Source organism: Dufourea novaeangliae, unplaced genomic scaffold, assembly GCF_001272555.1.
Source record: "Dufourea novaeangliae isolate 0120121106 unplaced genomic scaffold, ASM127255v1 scaffold56, whole genome shotgun sequence".
Taxonomy (NCBI): domain Eukaryota; kingdom Metazoa; phylum Arthropoda; class Insecta; order Hymenoptera; family Halictidae; genus Dufourea; species Dufourea novaeangliae.
In genome coordinates this window covers 3,675,024-3,695,291 of record NW_015373942.1, presented here as the reverse complement: position 1 = coordinate 3,695,291, position 20,268 = coordinate 3,675,024, and the positions used below count along the sequence as shown (strand labels likewise).

The following is a 20,268-nucleotide window of genomic DNA, read 5'->3' as shown; positions in this document are numbered from 1 at the left end:
AGAGTGCTCCCTACTTCCGTTCATACCACAGCAATACCTGTTATCGTCTAGTTCACTCTAGTATCGCCTTAACAGTCCTAAATTAATTAATAATTAAACGAAAGTTTCCCAGGTTCTCATCGTTCTGTTCAACGTTTCTCCACGCGAGTTCCAGCGCGTTTGCATATTTCCCGAGCGATTTCTCTCGGGTAACGGCACAAAATTCCGTCGCAACGGGGACAGGAGAGCTTTCCCCATCGTTCGGTATTTCGATAAGGGGATTCAAACTTTTCTAACTCGTCGGCGACATCCTTATACCCCGGGGTGTTTGAAACGTGATAGCGACTACGGGTGACGCCCCTATCCCCTGAATCATCTTCGGCTCAACTGGCATTTACCGGTGGGCGTCAAACGGGACACGCCGCTCGGGTGAACAATCGAATCGACGCGTTCCATTTTAATCGGGCGTGGAAATTATTAGGTTCGTCGCATTTTGATTGCCAGACAGGAGTGTTCGACTTATCGATGCCAGTGATTCTGTCTTAATAGGATGGGAAAAAAGTATGGAAGAAACGAAAGTTGGGGGAGGAAGAGACAGAGAGAAAGAGAGCACGTAGAGATCCGAGCAATCTGTCTCGCGGAACCAGTCAGTCACCCTTTCACGGGCTCGAGGATTCATTTTTCGAGATAATTTCCCGTCAGAATTCTCCGGGGACGACGGTGCTCATCGGCCGGCGAAAGATGGAGTCGGGATAAGCCCGGGCAATATCGAGTTCGAATCTTGTGCCGTGCTCCCTGCGGGGCCACGGGCCTCACGAGGCTGTTCCCGCTAGATTTATTCGACGCTACCTGACGAATACTTTATTAACCAATTACAAGGATTTATGGGCGACGGTTCCCACGGCCATAAGATTCTGCCGAATTCCAGTGGGATGATTTAGCCGTAGGCTGAGGTACAGGGCGTCGGTATGACTAGATGATTTGAATAGAATTTCGCAATTTCATAATAACGGTGATATATTCGTTTCTTTAGTGTGACTTGTCGTTTAACCTTCTAGCTTAGAAGCTACGATAGTGACTTGCCAATTGTCCAAGACTATCGCCACTATAGCGGCTCTTTTCTAGAGATTTTATTAAGAGATGGTGGACAATTACAAGACTGTGAATATTTTCTCGCTTAGGCTGTAAGGGTCTGTGAAATATAATAGAGAATAAAGTTTTTATCAGATGCAACGAATTTTCTATTTCATTCTAAACCCTCCCACCCCCTGAAAGAAAAAAAAGAAATTCCTAATTTTGTTCTGTTGTTTATGAATTTGTTCTGGAACACCGTGTTCCAGGAATGGGTTTATGGCATCGACGAGGCGAGCGAGGATTTGTAAAGGCTTTGTCCTGCACATTTGGTCACCAAATGTGCACGGTACGATATTATTTTATACTACCAGCAGTTTTTAGTCACCCTCGCGCCAAATTAGTTAACGGTCCATGTCATAAACCAGGGCTTTCCGAAGGGTATCGGGTCGCTGTTGTTCGCGCTTCGGCTCGCAGGGAGCCTCGCGTACGGTACCTGGAGGAAAGTCCCCAAGGTTGCCAAACTGTCGTCCACCTTAGCGGGCATTTTACATTTCCACCCCCACGAAGAGGTGCGCTGAGGGCGGACTGTGAGAGTGGGGGGCAAGGGCTTCACCAAGGAGGCCTTCAGTCTTACAAACTTAGATCAGATTCAATCAGGACTCCAAGGGAGAAAGATCAATCTCATTTTGAGCAGTCAGTGTGACTGATAGAACCAAACTGGTGCTTGTGTGTGTACAAGTCAGTCTTGGTTTCTTGAGCAGGGACAGCCCCTGAATATTCACGCGTCCAAGTGTTATTACATATTAAATACAGTCCACTATTTTTGTTGAACCAAGTTTCTCATTTACTGTCCGAGTTTGTGTAACCATTTCGGTACGTTCTACATTCGGTGCATCTCCAACATTCGGAATCATTGCGGGCGCGAACAGAATTACTTTATAAAATGTCATGTTGCTTAAGAATCCGCAGTCTAGTAATAACATACTACCGACGATAATCACATTCATTTGTTTACTGCATATAGCAAACGAACAAGTACTGCACTGTTCTTATCGTAACAATTCAGCCATTGATATCGTGTTGCTGTGATATGTTGGCTACCAAAATAGATATGTCGTTATAAAGATTATTTTTGAATAATACTATGTAGATACGATTTAATTTTGTGCTTTGATTTTTGTTTGTTCAACGGAATAGCAAATTAGTTATAGATAACAAAAAAAATTAACCAAAATAATGTAATAAAATAAAAAGTGAAAAGTTTACAGAGGAAGGAAAAAACATAAACTGAATTTATTCTCAACAGAGCTTCTCGGATTATAGCCAAGGTACTATTATATTTTCGAGTATCCTGTAATATAATACTCTTAATATAATCATTGGACATCCAACAAGAAAAACTCGCAGCACTTTTCTCTACAATCTTAGTTCACACTTCTTTCTTATTTCTCATTCAACAGCTCTTTAATTTCAAACAACAAATTAACCCCACCAAAATAAATGAAGAGAAAAAAATAAAGTGGTCTACAGTACAGCGAAGAAGAACGAATAAGAACAAGGAGAACTTGGTTGAAGATAATAAAGTATAACACAGTAGTCTCTCGACTCGCGTTTAGCGATTCTCCGTGCAGAAAGTCAGGTGTTTCCATTCGGTTCGCATTCGAATTGAATAGAAACATCGCGACAGCTCGGTAACGCCACGGCTGTAGATCCGTATTTCCTCTTTGACTCGGTTGTCCCCGTTCCATTCCAGACAAATTCGACAATCGAAAGATGCAGACGTGGCGCGCTCGCGCGGGCCCGCATCCATCCAATCAACGGGAGGCCGCCAAAAGGAGAATCCGAGAGACACGCCGAGGGAAGTGGGCTTACGTGCAAAACCCAAGATCGCAATTCGACGGATTCAGTGGATGTGTTTCCATCGAGGACTTTCCAGTCCCGCCCCGTGATGGCGATCCTCCATCCCGCTCAGGCTTCATTACGCGTCGATACGCGTGTCTCACACTGTTTCGTTGCTTAGAGCGTTTCACGCTTTCCTCGCTGCTACGACACTTGGTCCCCTCTTCTTTTGGATTTTCAATAACGCTCCCTGGCCCATTCACGGCTCTGCTCGCGCGCTTTCATTTAACCTCTGACGGAATAATCTTTTCGGCTTTATTACGAAATCGTAGAGCCCTTTCTGAGAGGTTTTTTTTTTTTTTTTTAATGAGAAGCAATATTTCGAGGATGACTCGGTTAATGAACGAAAGGAGAATCTTTTGGACGGATGAAGACACAGCTGGTGGTGTTTAATCTTCAGAAATTTTAATATATGTACGGTTGAATGCATGACTCGGAGTGTATGATTATATTAGCAAACGATGAACAGGTGTACTGGGGAAGAATGGTATTCACTGATTTTCTGGTTTCAAATGTTGTCGAGTCAATAGAAATATTCAATGTTTATAGGATGAAGATATTTTTTGGGATGTAGATATTTTTTGGGATGTTGTTTAGAGTGGGATGGATGTTTGATAAATGGGATTCGGAGCGGGGAACAAGACGGTCGCCATGCGATTATGAAACAGACTAGGGACATCCGAAATTCAGCGCGGAAACTTGCGTTGCATGTGCTTAATTTATTCCCCCCTTTGCTCCCCGTAGTCGGCCGGTATATAAGTTACTAGTATATAGTCGTACTGAATTCGTTTCGCGGCTATGAAATCCTGCTTTTGTGCCAACACGACCGGTCTCCTTCGAAATCCACTTAACTTTTTTTCTTGTCGGACGTAAAGCGTTCTCGAAGAATGAGGCTGGAGTGGATTTCCTATTATGCGGCACCGAATACTTGTGTTAAAATAGATCTCGGCCAACAACTTCTAAATTCTCCTTTCATCGACAATATAGTAAACTTATTTATGTAATGGCTTTGTATATACATGCGCGGCATTTTACGAATACTAATGTAATGCAAACGATATTCATAGGCCAACATTAGATCGATAAAGGACAATGAAACCTGATTTGAACCGATTCAGAACCGAAGAATCCCATTTGGGCAGACCCAGTCGACGTGATTTGAACACCAGGATCGGGGGTTGCCACTGGCGGAGGAACAAAGCGTTATCGTCTTTGGTGTTTTCAAAGTTTCACCATTTCAAGAATACCGATCGTATGTCCGATTTATTAGAGTTCATATCCTGCGTGGACGACCGCTACAGTTCAACCCGCATTATAGAACATGTTAAGACGTAATGGGCCAAATTTTCAAACTTGATCGGTCTACTACAATCTTAGTAACTCACGTCTCTTCTAATGTTTTATAACAAAAATATTCAGTCATCGAAATCGTTTGAATTCAAATTTCCTGCCACCTTTGATGTGTTGGAACGGTGAATCCTTTGTAATTTGTCGCGTTCATCCATGGGGAAACAGGGAATCTTTTGTCTTTCCGCAGCAAAGTCGGATCAAGCTGTTCATGTCTCTGTTATTCTAGAGTGGCGAAATATGAGAATTTACTGCAAGAATCCGTTTGCATTTACGCTAATTGCCCAGTACGTATCTTTCAATGTAATCTATCAGTTAATGCTTAATATTGCATTAAAACACGAGAATGTTACTTCTGAAATCTAGTGAAATATTTTTCGTATTATTGTTCGAAGAGATCACTTTAAATTTAGTTTGACTATTGACTCTTTTATGATATACTGCTTTTCATATACTAGCTTGACTACTAACCCTTTTTTGATATACTTATGTATATGTATGAGTTAACATTAGTGAGAAGATTTAATTATAATTCTCTATTTGATCATGTGTGAAAGAACTAAAAATTTAAGACCTACCTAAAAGTGTTACATGGGAATAATCACAAACAGCTGTTGTCGAAACGAACTGTCCCAAGGTATGAAACGTTGTGTCGCGCGAGAATTTGTGGCGCCTTTTTAAGATTCAACGAGCGAAATTCCATAGGAACGGTTCGCTGAAAAAAGGTGGAGAAGGGGAGGGGCACTTTCTGACCTGAAAATGTCTGCCGTGTTATTACCAGGCACTTTCACGGAAGTGATTTCGACGAAGGAGTTTGGCCGGTCGAACGATGAAATTTATATAAGTTGAGAAGTCGAGCGTAATGTGGCAAACCGACGGCGCGAGACTGGCATAAATGTGTCAAGTCATGATTTATGGTGTTTAACTTCCGCTTTTAACTTCGACGATCCCTGTCTTCCGATGGAACTACGTAAGAAACTGCGATCACCACCGAGAACCATCACCTCCAATATATTTCCTGACACAAACTCGATACCGTAATTTGAATCGCCGTTATCGCGATTTTAAAGTTCGTTACCTGTTCTTCATATATATTCGGCGTTAATAATAAACTTTGGAAATTCGTGTTGGTAGGACGACACCCAGAACAATGTATACTATTTCGCGATGTGTGTAATCTAACTTTTGCTATAAAATAATAATAATATTCTTGATTCGAGGCATATTTATTTTCATACGTGTTTCGTCTGCCTGTATACTGCATTCTTTCTTAAATTCTACAACTAGATATAATGTCCTTTTTCTACACTTCGCACCTATAGGGGACACCCTCTATAACAAACCAAATATTGTTTAATAAATCATAGTCTCTATTCTATAATACTTATCTGATCACGAATGATACTAAACTACTCGTCTGTTCAGAGACGATCCTATTTTCCTGGTCTGACAAACCACGGTCTCGTATCACTTGGTCCGACCAAGATCTGTCTTCTATTACTTATCCAACCAAGACCTATCCCCTATCGTCTCTCTGACCAGTGTCTATTCTATCACTTTGACTAATAGTGCCGACTGTCTTTATTATTGAAAATGTTTTCGATTCCACTGGGTTGACTAGTGACGCCCTCATTCCCCTCAATTTAATCACTCGTAGCCTTGTTTTCGTTGTATAGTAGTTTTCGCACATTTGTTTACTTCTTATGTATCGTTTAATAATTTTAAAAATTCTCGTGAATTTTACATCCCGATTAACGCACCGCAACATAAACAATGGACAGTCAATCCTCTTGGCAAACTTGGCTATTAGGGAGCCGTCACATATGAAATTAATAAACTGTCCTGCATCAGGTGCACGAGTGTCGTGTCCCATGCCACCACAAAACCGTGGTCCGGTATACATACGCGCGCGCGCAATCCAGTCGATTTATTTATTCTGAGAACACGGCCAGTTCACGGGGTACAGCCGAAGTCACCCCTGGCAAATTGTCGGGCTGCCCGTAAATTGCCAATCGTTGCGATTAGAATGGAGATGAACTACTGGCCGCGACAGCGTCGATTCCCACCGTTCGCGGAATAACCGCAGATGGTGGGAATCCGCGGCCGAGATTAATTTGGGATTCCCGTCGATACGAAATTGAAAACAGGAGTCATTAAATTTTGTCGGTTTGTACGTGACGATCGGCGCGAGGAAACATTTGCCCGAAATGAAAGTCTGCTGCTTTCGATATTTCGAAGTTTCAGGAAATGCCATATTCATGACGAAATACTGATGCTTTTTCTATACGACTGTTCATTGAATAACAAGACTGATTAGACGCTGATCTTATTTTAAATATTCACTGACATTTTCGTTGTACAATTGGTGATTAATTATTAGAGTCACTTGCATAAATTGATGATTTTATAACGTTAACTGTATTGTTTGCAGACTTGGGTAAAATGTAATCTAATTAGAAAATCGAAATTGTAATTACAATGCAATTTCGGGACAATTACAATTATAATTATAATTACATTGTAATTTTTATTGTAAATTTCGTATAATTAATTGCAATGAAATTGTAATTCTGATTTGGATTCTGTAATTAGATTACATTTCTCACTATCTGATCTTTTATAATTATATAAACCAGGGAATTGTAATGCAGCCATTTATTGAGGAGTGCATGAAAGTTAAGTTACGAATACATTCCTTATCCCCCAACATTATTTTTAGCAGTGATTATAGAAATTCTGGATTAACTCTGAAGTTTTGCTATAAAAGATGAAATTCCTCTAATAAATTTAAGTCTACAATGTTATCCACGATGTTTTACCCATATTTGAAGCAAAATGGTTAACACCGTCGACTGTCACCGTAATAACTGGTGACCGTCATCAATTTCCAAATGATTCAATTTCCAAACGGCACCATTTAACATCTCGCAAATATAATTAGTAGACCAGTAATACTCAAAATATGAAGTGTTCCAGTCAACGCGTTAATATTTATATTCTCAATGGAAAAAATGTCAAAAGGTGCCTTTTATCGCGATCAAATCTGAATAGTAAAAACTTGGGCGATGAACGCGTTAATGAAGAGTTCGCGAACGCCGAATGACCAAGAAGGATGACGGAAGGCTTGACACGATCTTACCGTCGAAAAATAATCGTGGCCTGGATACAGTCGAGGTAGAGGAAGCCGTTTCGTTTCGCGAAGGTAAATTAATTTGCATTTAAATGAAGGCACACAAAAACGCCGGATAACGCCTCGTGAATGGTGGACAAAGGGAAAAAGAGCCAATTAATTACGCCGGCCTCCTCTAGCAGAGAAGTAAATTCCAGTGAATGCCTCTTAGCAAAGTTATTCCCTTCTTTGCTTAATTCCTTTCGCGTGGATACATTTACTCAGTTATTTCAGAAGTGACGTACGGGTTTGGATGTGGAATGATTTTCAGAGAGCTTAGGAAAAAAAATGGTTAATCTGAACGATACTGGAGGTATTTAAATAAGCAAACTTTGATATACTGAACACTTCCATGGTTCGTTTGGCTGACTGAAACAACGGCGGTTCCACAAGTAATAACAACGAAACAGCTGAAACCGTGGTCCTATTTCGTAACGGAGTTAGAAGTCTATCTCTTTTCTGGGTTCGTTCGCGGGCCACTTATAAAAGCTGCTAACTGCGCGGTCCGCCTGAATCCGTGAAACGCAGTTAAATCGACTTTGTAAATCTGCCGTTCATCCGATTCGTAACTTTCCATTAAAGTTCGAGAATTTGTAAGGTAACCCCGGACAACACGATGAAATCGGTTTAACATGCTAAACTTTCTTATTGAATTCGACGAGTGAACACCTTACTTCAATTACTTGATAAGAACTATTCTGAAGTTACACTTTTCTCGACAGAGAATAACCATTTCGCACTTGTCTGATCCAAGGCGGTGTCTATATTGTACGAACCGATAAAGTTTATAAAATGATAAAGCAAGAACGTTTAAATAGTACTATAAATTATTCAAATCAGTTGAGTCCATCAAAAACCGCGTGCGTAGCAAGTGTTCTCGATATTAATTAAATGAGATCCTGTTAATTAAGGGAGAATCGGCCATCCTCGTTTAACACGTTAGCTATAGAATTAACAGTATTTCCTTTTCCTATTTAATATATACGCGAACAGTAGCGTTCAGCTGATAGAAAATAAAAGAATTCGAATGAATTTATTCTGCTCGATGGTGAAGCTTTCTTTTTCCTATCGGATCGATGAAAGAGGGGCCGGCGATCGAACAGGGAGGATCGATAGAATAGTGTATACTTACTGCATGTGGAGGATAGGGACCGATTTGTCAGAAAACAGAACGACCGGCTGACCGAACCGTTCGTTGCGACCACAAACTCGAGCGCCGCCTTCCAACTGAAGCCATCCACCCTCGCACCTGAAACAAAAAGAGGACATCCATCAGTTGCCACTCATCATTTCTGTCCGCGCAAAAGCGACGCCGTTCGATACATTTGCTAATTAGTTTTGGCAAATTCCCCATCATCCTAGTTTCCGTCATTGGGCGAAATTTTGTTTTGTATGATGACAGTATTATGAATATTAACCCTCTTACGGTAAAGTCCGGGTCGAATCCCACCCAAGTTATGATTCTTCTTGTGCTGTCCCATTCTATGTTTTATTATTTTTTGTATTATTGTCGTTTTAAAACATGTTTTATTATTTAATAAACTTACTATACATATATTATTATACATTACGTAACTCAATTGTTATTCCTTATTATATAAATAAACAAAAATACAATTTAAAAAAATACAAAATTAAAGAAAAAAGAAACATGTACATTTAAAGAACAATTAAGTTTTTCTGATTCGGTACCATAGTTATTACAATTAGCTTGTATTAATTCTGTATTCGTTGAAATCATAAAAATTACATACAAGATATCTTCATAAAACATGAGTATTATCGAAAACTGCAAAATACGTGTCATCTTATTTTTGGTCTAGATTCATTAGAAAAAGATTCAGATAAACAGTTAAATTTGCAATTTCTCCAAAATAAAGTCACGGAGTTTCAGCTAAATTTACCTACACATGAAAAAATGGCATTATTTCTTAAGGGAAAAATGTGTGAAATTGACAGGAGGAACGGATGAGGGTTAAGGACCAACGTAGGACCGTGCCAGTGTTAGACACATTTCGAACTGAACGTCATTAACAGGTACCTTCCCGCAACACAGACTCAGGAGACTCCTCGACGAATCGCACAATCAGCATAGGACACTTCGCACGACGTGGATGGGGGCGAGCTGTACCCAGTCTTACCGCTGGAATTGCTTCTTCGATGGGTGATCAACTTCAAAGGATTTGTTTTCGACGCGAATACTGTATTCGCAAATGGCGGACGGTTTCGAGCGGTTACACAACCAGCAATACGCGTTGGGGAAATCATGCTGACTCAATCGAACTCGCCGTCTCGACCCCGTCCGTCGTAAGAGAGAAACGTCGAACCGTTCCATAACACGCATCGCTGATTACTGGCGCGCCAAAATTTCACGAGACACCCCTTTCTCCCCCCATGAATTTACCGGTCTGGAATGCGTGAGCTTTTTAACAATTACGTTATCCGTATAATCTGTGATCACGATCAGACGAACGCATGCTTCCATCCAATCTCGAAATTGTAATAAGAAGGGCAGAAGAGATAAAGTTTTCAACACACTTTTTGCACAAAGATTAATATATATTTCTTTGACAGATTCGTTCATCGAAGAGTTTATATATGATATCACAATTGAAGGTTCGAGAATTCCAATTTCCAACAATTTCGTTGTATAATTTTCTGTTTTTTGTTATTTCATTTTAACAATTTTTTTATGCCTACCCACCAGTGTAACGAGGACTGCGTTTCAAACTACAAACGAGAAATTATGTGTTTGTAATGTTTGTTAGAAAAGGTTAATTAATGCTTCTTCAATCAATAAACTGTCAATTCGATCAAATCTACAGTATTTCTTTCGTTTCTTTTCCAGATATGTCAGTTCCCTTTCGTTTTATCCAATATTTTCATACCATTTCATATACGAGTCAGAATTAAAACAGTTTCAGTTAGTATTTCCGCGTACGGTTCGCCACAAATACGATTCAAAATTACGTCGAGAAATGGGACGTTCGAAAGAACAATAACAAAGAAACACTGGAATATTAATCGAAATGGAGCAGAAATTCGTTTCGACGTGCAGCGAGGAACTTTTCATCGCGTTTAATGTAATCTCGCAAATATGAGGAGAGCCGAGTTCTTTCTCCGCGGAATAAGGGGAGCATCGTGACCCGCTTCGAGGTTCCTTAAGAGTCTGTGAATGTTACTAAAGGAAATTCTGAAAAGAAATTCCAGCCATTCAATCCGTATCGATCCAACTCGTTGTTAATTAACCGATGCGCCCTTGTTTGCACTCACAGTCGTCTACGTCTAGATTGATCGCGACGACGCACGCGAACGCGAGATAATTCGAAAAAAACGCGATTCAATGATTGCCCTTCTTCTTGCATTCATTGTGAAGGAAACGTGAATGCCAGTTGCATCTGGCAGCAGCACCGATGCTCCACAGAATCAAAATAATCATACAGATTAATTCTTTTGAGGTCTCGGCACCTTACGTAGCAGGTACATTAAAATGAACAGCAAAGCTGAAATGTAAGTCAATTCGGTCTACATTTGCATGATTGCTCCGGACAGACAGGTTCTATACAGTTTACGCGGTTACAGAAGTTACGTTTCAGCGTCCTTATTTGTAAAGAATGGATAGATAATTCGTAAAATAGATACTGAAAAAGAGTTAATCGAAATAGTTCACGTATTTGTTTGCTATATTTTACCTTATAAGATCCTGTAAACGGTTTAAACTTTTCAAGAATTTAACCCAACAATTATTTTTCATAGTTGAACATTATCATTCAATTTTGAAGGGGAAGTATATTAAATTATGAAACAACCTATATAACGCAACAATTATTTTTATATTTGTACAGTGTGACCCGATTTTCGAGGGGAAGTCGAAATATGAAACCCTAAGGAGACCCTAAGTCCATTTTAAGAAAAAATTAATTACTACATGAAATAACTCGTATTTAAATCGAATTACTCTATCAAGTAATTCATTTCTTCCTTCAAAATCAAAGAGTTCCCCGAATCTCATTTACCGCGAGATTAGATTTAATTGTTACACCCAAGTCGATCCGAGCACGACTTGCGAGAGCATCGATAACATTAATTAACATATCACCGAGGCAATCCCGGAGACACTGTTCCCTGGTGGTGATGCTTTTAACCGGTCTGGGACCGTTTCTCGTCTATCCGAGCTGGCTCATTCGGATATCTCGATACAACACGGGACCTACGCCACGAACGTTAGCCTGCCCGCATCGCGTTACATTGACGTATCATGGGTCGAGGATACGTTGCTTCCCATTCCCTTCTCATAGTTCAGCGTTGTATCAGACACGCATGGTCTTGAATTAATTGCTATGAGGCATAGAGGCGGCCCCTGGATCCGATCCTCGTCCTCGAGTCGACGTCGTATCGGTGACCGTTCGAAATGCCCGATGGCAGACGTAGTTCCCGGCCTGTAATCCGGCCAGATAAAACTTTTCTGATGGGAGTTACGGCGCGCACAGCAGCCGGATAACCCGGATACGCGGCTTTTATTGGTCGTCGTGGAAAAAATTACTTTTTAGTTTCGTCCAACCGTGCTGATTCGCCTGGGAAGCGGCACTTTCTCGAGAGGCTCGACAATCGGAGGTTGGTCATGGGAGAAATGCAACTGGATCGCTTACGAGTACTGAACAGATTACGAACAACACAAAATAAACTTGCATTTCGTTGAATTTGAATATATAGTAGGATCTCCGTATCCATGGGGATTGGTTCCAGGGCCTTCCGCGGATAGTAATAAACCCAATTATATATACATATGTACAGGATGAGTTACCTAAGATTTTCACACACGGTAACTGTGAAAGGGAGAATGGTGTCCTGAAGTTCCCCTCCCTGTAAAGTCGTAAATCAATATAGATCAGCGAGCATCCTTTTAGCTGTCCAAGAACCCCAGGTTATGGTAATCGTCGACCCCTAAAAGGGTAATATGTATTTTCCTATTTTCCTGTATATCTTCAAACCTATGGTATATATCAAAAAATTGTTACAATGAAAATTTAATGGCCTTCTCTGCTCTATAGAACAGTGAAAACAAATTACTGAAAACTTTTTGAAATAAATAAATAAACAGAATTATTAACAATTTCATTACACAATGATATAGAGCATAAGCAGCCATTAAATTTTTAGAATAACTCGTCGCGTTAGACATAATTCAGTCGTACTTCGTCCGTACTTTCAATGATTAATTATCTTCGTTTGACATGTAGAATTCACCCTGTGAAAGTGTTCCACGTTTTTATCAACACCTTGTACATTCCGTACAGTTGTTTGTTGAACATAAAACTCGGTGCAAACATTTAACATTATCAGGTCAAATTCAGTTTGAAAATAAATATTTTCTGCTTATATTAACGGACTGGATTGTTTTTTGACAATTTACCACACAAATTCCACATTGTCGGATATAAAAATACCGATTTAATAATTCATCGGTAGACGTTTACACAGATTATGAATAATACATATGTCGTGGAAATTCAAATTTTATATCGCGAGCTGAATAGGTTGTCGTGCTGCGACATTAGTGATTCGCAAATATCCACCGTAAGCTCAACGTTCCACTTCCATTTGCTCGATAAAAGTGTATACACAAAATGATTAATCCCCGTACGTCACGCGACCTTTTTACGTGTTGCCTACGACGTGTCCTCGTAAAAGAGGTACAGAAAGTATAATAAAAACTGAACAATAAAAATGACACAGAGCCTCGTTGTTTGTTCGCTTTACACGTTGTATTTATATTTTATTCACGATCTATTTTGGATGATTCTGTCGGCTTTGTTATTGGTTCGCCATGACTGTAAATATACGTCACGTCATCTGTCACGGAAAAATACACAAGCAGGATTTAGAGATTAAGATCTGAGCATAAAGAAATAAGTAATATACAAACGCATCTGACCAGATTAGTAGATTAGAACACATTATGATCAGGCAAGTATAATCACATCCTTCACCATGCATAATTTGTCGTTACAAGGCTCGCAATAAATCTTCCATATTTATTCTTTAACCTCTTGAGGGATACTGGCACGTACGTATACGCTTAGTTTTTTTTTCATGTTAGCATCATTCCGACATTGCAATGAAACATTCACTAAGAATTCCCCAAAAGAAAAGGATATTCTACCAATTGATTGTCGTTAATAATTACACATCTATGTTAATTAAATACAGCCGAAGAATAAGAACAAATATTTCTTCTGGCCATGATAAATTCGTCCCTGAAGAGGTTAAAGTAACATTCGTACGATTTACGAAAGCAACGAACGATTCCAACGTCCATCCGTATCAACGTACCTGAAAAAAGTCGCGCGTCGTTCAGAGCACAAGCAAGATTGCGCGAAGTCCAACCGTAAGAGAATCCAGCGGACCGGAAAAGGCGATTCACACGGAAATGGATGTCAGCGCAGATGAAAAAGTGCGAAACGACAAGGGCGTATCAGTGGAGACGTGATCGTTGCCAGTCAAGGAATACCATAAATAATTGAAACGCTCGCTGCACCGTTGTTTCAGCATCCGAAACCCGGAAGCTGTCGTGTCTCATTCTTATCCGGGATAGTATGGGCAACGACCATCGCGACTCTGAGTGCCTCTGTAACGTTTCACTTTAACGGCTTGGATTTGGCATCGCGTGTCCAGCCGTAAAAGCATCAACCGGACTACCATCTGTGTTTTGTTCCCGTTTTAACCATCAAGCTGGACCGAACAGAGAGAGGGAAAAGGAAAGATTCAAAGGAGAGAGAAGAAGAGAGATACGGTAGGGTCAACCGAGATCCAACAAGGTATCCCGAGGAAATTGGATGCTTTTATTTCGCGCGATTCTCCCAGATGCACCAGGGATGCACTCTCGCTAGCCGCTTTCGTTCTTCGTTCCCTCCCCCCTCGCCCTTTTCAGTGCGCATCGTCGTCCATCAAAGGAAGTTAACCAGCGATTGAAAAATCCATTCGATTTCTCGCGGATCCACTATTTACACTTCGCCCCGGCGCAGCGTTTTTCAAAGAATGAAATTTTTCAGGAATCGTTGTTGTTCCCTTCCTTGATTAATTAAGAATAATTATTCAAACTTCCAGTATACAAAAACTGTTCTACACAATTCTTCCTTGTTTTTTCAGAACATTTAAAAAATTGCTTGTGAAATCCCACAAACAAGGGTGACACATTCTCCAAACGAAAAATTTCCAAATCCACGGCAACGTTAAATAATTTCGAGATTCATCAAAACTCGCCTGTCGACACTTTTCCAACCCACGAAAAACGAAAAACGTTTCTCAAGTGCTTGCAGCAACATACAAACAATCAGACCAGTTTCCGTACTTGTTACACAACGTTCTACAAACAGTTACGATACAATGTCCCAAAACAGTATTCCCAAGAGCACGGAAAATTGAATAATTCGTTCATTTATCTAAGACTCTTTCTAAATATGTTTTTGTAATTCTCCCAGAAACCAGTTCCGCCTTGATTACACGGGTACACGCAAACAGCGCCGCGATACAATATTTTCAGTTGCATACCTCGCTCAACAATTCTGCGATTCCACGGTCGGGCGAGTGTGTACGAAGAATTTCCGTCTGCGAGCGAAAGTAGCATGTTTTTGAATAATATACACACACCCTGCGCCGAGATTTCTCATGGCCCGATGTTTCGCGGACCGAGTCCCCTGAGAATATCACCGCAGTTCTCGTGCAGAGTTGCGAAACACTCCGCCGCAATTTGGCTGGTCTTGTCTCGGAGAGTCCCTTATAATCGTGCTGCTGCCTCTATCTCTATGTCTTTCTCTCTCGAGTACTGGACAGAGATTCGAGAACAGAATTCCTTGGCGGTGTGATGGGAATCGAGACGGTGGACTGTCGAAAATTACCAGGACGATTGCTCGGATTAATTACAATCGGGACTGTCCCCAGGTATCCTCAGAATTCGCGGTATCGAGGCAGCAATGGTAACGAACCATTAGAAAATTTAACGTGGGAACGTTCGGTCTCTCTGCGACGGCCTGGACATTCATGGGATAATTTATGAATTTCTCCTGGAATTAACGGAGACAAAGAAGAGTTTGACAGTGGAGACGCAGGGCTGTTCGGAATGTATTACAGATTATTGGGATTATGAACTAACTTAGTGGAATTATGAGACCTAAATTTCTGGCAATTAATTGGGTATGGTTTACTCGGTGAAGAATATAGATGCATTGTTCACGGAATTGTTGACATAAACGCAATTGACGAACTGCTGCTTATTAGGTCTACCTATATGTAATTTAATATTTCTTTTCAATAAACTGGTAAGACAGTTTAAATTTCATACGTTTTCCTATACTCTGATTTCGTCAAAATGGCGTCGAATATTGGAGAACGAAAAGAAATATTACTGAAACAGTGGAGGCTTCTGATTTCCTCGAAAATAAACTTTTACAGAACATAGTGGATTATTTATTGGTACGCCTAATTATATTGTTGACCATAAGAGACGTGTTGAATATTTCCTTTAATATAAAATTTTAAGCATTGTACCTTGAGCAGGATAGTTCGAGGATCAATGTTATGTACAACTTTCTTCTTATTCAGAGATTTGGCTTTTTTTCTTACTATTGCAAGTGGAATACAATTTTGAGCGATGAATTACTCTTTTCGAAAACAAATCCCATACTCTTATACGAACTGAACTTATACAAAATATCAGGTAGAACAAAACGTGTTTTCTTTCAATGTGCAGGGTGTTTCCAAACTGATGGTACAATCCGAAACATGTAATTCTACAATTAAAAATCAGAAAATGTAGAATAATATTGTTCTGTACAATGCAATACGTAGAACGGAATTTTATTGTCTCAAAGGCGAAGTCTCGTTTGACAAAATTTTATTCCATATTATCAACTTATATCTACGTGTAGAATCGTTTCCTTTAGGGTCGTACCACTAGTTTGGGACCACCCTATATACAGTCAATATTCTTTCTTTATAAATTAATTTATAAATTCTCTTAAAATTAAAATAACTCTTATAAACTCTTTATAAGATTAACTAACACTTATCTTCAGATTAAATACACTGTCATCAGTATCTATTAGGATCTTTACTATCTCAATAATATAAAATGGAATTAGAAGTTTCAAGAAAATCTCAGAAATTATAAAATTACTAAAAACATTATAAATATCATCGATTGAATATCCAATAGCGAAAATGAAGAAACCGTTGATAAATGTTCTACCACTCACGAACGATCCTCCACACACACGAGTTTCCTACCATCACCAATGAAATACCAACGCAAGGGGTTAAGACCTGCTAACAACTCCCTCGTCAAGAGACTCAGATTTGCCGTGCACGTTATCTGATCCAGGGTTCAAATAATCAGAAGCAAAGGCCCTGGTCTCCGGGCTCGCGGGATGGGAGAGCAACAAGATAATTAGTGGCGCACGGCGCAGCGCGATTACTCTCAAAGAACTTTCTGTGGCGGTCGCAAAACATCGGAGGGTGGTTCGAGGAATCCCTGTTTGACGGGATCACCGCTCGACGGTTAGGAAGAGGCAGCCGAACGCAGTGGAACCGCCTCTTCGGGATACCATGCAATTTGCCGCGTCTTGTCGGCAGTGTAGAGGGTAGGGGGTGGGTGGGGAAGAGAGAAGCTTAATCGCGGTCGGGACTCCGAGCGGAAAACGGAGTCGCAACTTGGTCATGCACGTTTGTACATCCAGCAATTCCCGTTGCGCGTCGCGACGCAGACAACGTCGAAACGTTCGTGGATGCAACTCCACAGGTCGAGACTGAACAGAGATGGTTCACTACCCCAGGCAAAGGTAAGCAACCGATGTCAGTCAGTCAACTGGAAATCGCTTACTGTTTCTTCTCACCATCCCTTTCCATCACACGTTTCTCTCAGTCTGTCTTTCCATCGAGCTTCGAGTATTTTACATTTCCATCCCGTGCAGCTTGAACCTTCGTTCTACACTTGCCTGCTCCGGGCTAGGTCTGCTAGGTACTTCTTGCTTTGGTAACCGACGCCCTTTCCCGAAGTTATACGGCAAATCAATTTACCTGGGGCATTCGAACGGAATCAAGCTGAGAGCGAATTGTAAATTTAAATGTAAACTGACGTGCCCCTGGGGTGAACCGGAGCCAGGGACATTAATACACGGTGTTATTCGTCTCGCTTCTTCCTCCGTTTCTAACGCAGCTCGAAGGAAGACTGGCATCGGGGGTGGCGCGAGGTTGTTGAGCCTGATGGCAGGGTTTCGTCGAGACGGTTGTCGCGTAATTACCGGGTACCGATTTCTCGGGGCTGTTCTAATGGGAATGATTTTCTGGGCGGTTTTGACGCCTCGAGTTCTTGCCGGGTGTTATTCTCTGAGACAACTTGTGCTGATACTCTTTCTCACTAGTATGTTTAGGATAGCTTTATGCTCGTGTTATGAAATTAGCAGATGGGATATTCCACGACAAAGCGGTCGCCTTTTGAAATGAAATATGTTTTAGTCCACGTGATATTAGGGGTATTTAAGTCATCATTTTGCTGGTGTTTGTAATTTTTACCTATTTACGTGAAATTGGGGAGTACTTATGAATTTTTGTTTCGGAAACTATTTATTGTATTGAGTTCATTCTTACTTTATTTTAACCTAGAATGTTGGTCAATTTTAATAAATTTTGTTCAAATTGAAAAATCATTTTTATAACATGAATAATTGTAAACCACTTTTCCTTTTGAATGAATTTGAACGAATTTGATGTAAAAAATTCATCCTTTACTGAAACTCTACGGACTATTTGCCTTGGTAAGTACTTTCAGGTGCAATTGGATTAAATATTCTGATTATTCCGTTTTTCGATCGGCCAGATCAATAATGACCACATCGAGGCAATGGTATAAGAGAAATTTCGTCGGGGTGAATGCACCGATCTGGGGGTGAAATGTTTTGCGTCGAAAGTTAAATAAGAATTGTTGCTGCTGCATAATAAGATGATAAAAGTACGGGTCTTTAACTGTTTTGCGAAAGCAGTTAACTTCACGGGAAACTCGAGAGGAACTTTTATCCCCGTGTTTTTGCGAACATCTTCATCGGGTCTACTTTACGATGCATTGAAAATCTTCGCGGGCTTGTTCGAGGAGTGAATCAATCGCGTACACTCACGCAACGTACCAAAAACCTTGAGAAAATTACAAAAGCTACAAAATCAGAAAACTGTGATACAAACGAAAATTAGAAATCAACACACACAGTTCGCTTCAGAATTCCGGCCTACAAAAGTCTCGAAATATATCACATCCGTTACCTTGTACCGTGCCCATTAATGCAAGGAACAACCAAAACCGTCTCTTTCCGCTCGAAACAACACGACAAAATTTCCTCGAATGTTATCTAAATGGAAGATGGAACTCTGCACGCCGGTAACCAACAAAAACTCAGCGTCGTTGTGATGAGAGGAAGGAAAAGAGAAAAGTTGAGCGCAGAAGTCATGGCACAGAATGGATGGCAGGGTGTCTGCGAGAAGAAACGGAATAGCTGTTTCGAAACTTGTCCTCTTTCGAGGCTCTTCGTTTCGACTCACTGACTTTCTTTCCTCTGGAACTCATAATGACAGAAGGCGCAGCTCAAACCTCGAAGATTTCAAATTTCCCCGCGCTTTCATCCCCACTGTAAGTGGTTTTACCTGCCCGACCATCCTTTCCCCACCCTTGCGTGCACTGAACCGTGTCAGGAACCCGTCAAACTTTCACGCATGCTTATGACATCCGAGATTTGCCGCGGTACGAGGGCTCGTTCTCGAAAACGCAACTACTGCTTGGATGACAGCTCGCGATTATCGTGTCTGGTGCACAAGACTTGTCGGCCTGATTTCGCCGCGACTCGGTATAATGACGATCTGAGTGCTTCGGACAGTAAAGAGTCGGTGGCCGCTTTAGACGATAAAAGAAGAAGAAGAGGAAGACCAGCGGTGAACGTGTGTCACGCGATCCAGGCGTACAGCTTCGGAAAACGACACGAAGCGTCTTCGATTTGGCTTCGTGAAAACTTCCACGGAGTTCCTTGGCCCACGCAGATGGCTTTCCCGAACGGCAATTTTCGATATTGCTTTATCTAAACTTCCCATAAACTTGAACCGTCTACGCACATCGATCTTCCGAATAATCATTTTCAATTTCACTTCGGCTTCCTGAGATACATATCCCAAATATATTGCTTTTTCAAGAAACGCTGTTTATTATATTACTTTACGATGAGTTCTTTAAGTACCTCGGTTCCGGGATATTTAGTTTTCGAGAATGTGAATGGTCTTTGTTGCATCGCAAAGTGTTTGGCGTGGTTGTCTCAATGCTTGGCAATTTTGTACTCTGAATTATCTTTGTGTGAGTGGTTCGAAGTAGAAGTGAAATGATAGTAGACTGTACTCTGTTAAGAGGCAACGTGATATAACGTAAATAGGTGCAGGTACGATGTTTCATCCAACGAGTCGAGTTAGTAAATATAAACACAGGGAGGTGATGACTGTTTAGGTGGGACAGGGGCAAAGGCAGGTGACAGCCAGTAGCTGGGCTTAGCGTTCGAATGTACTGGTTATTTTGACTGACTGGTATCGTTGGATGATATATAATTAACTAAATGCTTGGCGTCGAAATTTTTATTTTATCAAAATGGAATGTGAATTTCTGCTGTTGGATGAATTTTGAAGTTGAATTGGAAGTTGTACGAATTATAGTTATGGGGTGCAACTCAAGCTCAAGTATTAAGTACTAAGTTAATAAAGCATTCAACCATTCATAT

The 20,268-nt window shown here is 40.6% G+C and overlaps 1 protein-coding gene across 1 annotated transcript in view; it reads right to left on the bottom strand.

Annotated features, from left to right (window-relative positions):
* The window catches only part of LOC107185845, a 236,165-nt gene that overhangs the window by 138,358 nt on the left and 77,539 nt on the right, over positions 1-20,268 (bottom strand). The window contains exon 4 of the mRNA XM_015573617.1: positions 8,601-8,717. Coding sequence (XP_015429103.1) covers positions 8,601-8,717 — 117 coding nt within the window. The remainder of the gene's footprint in view (positions 1-8,600; positions 8,718-20,268) is intronic.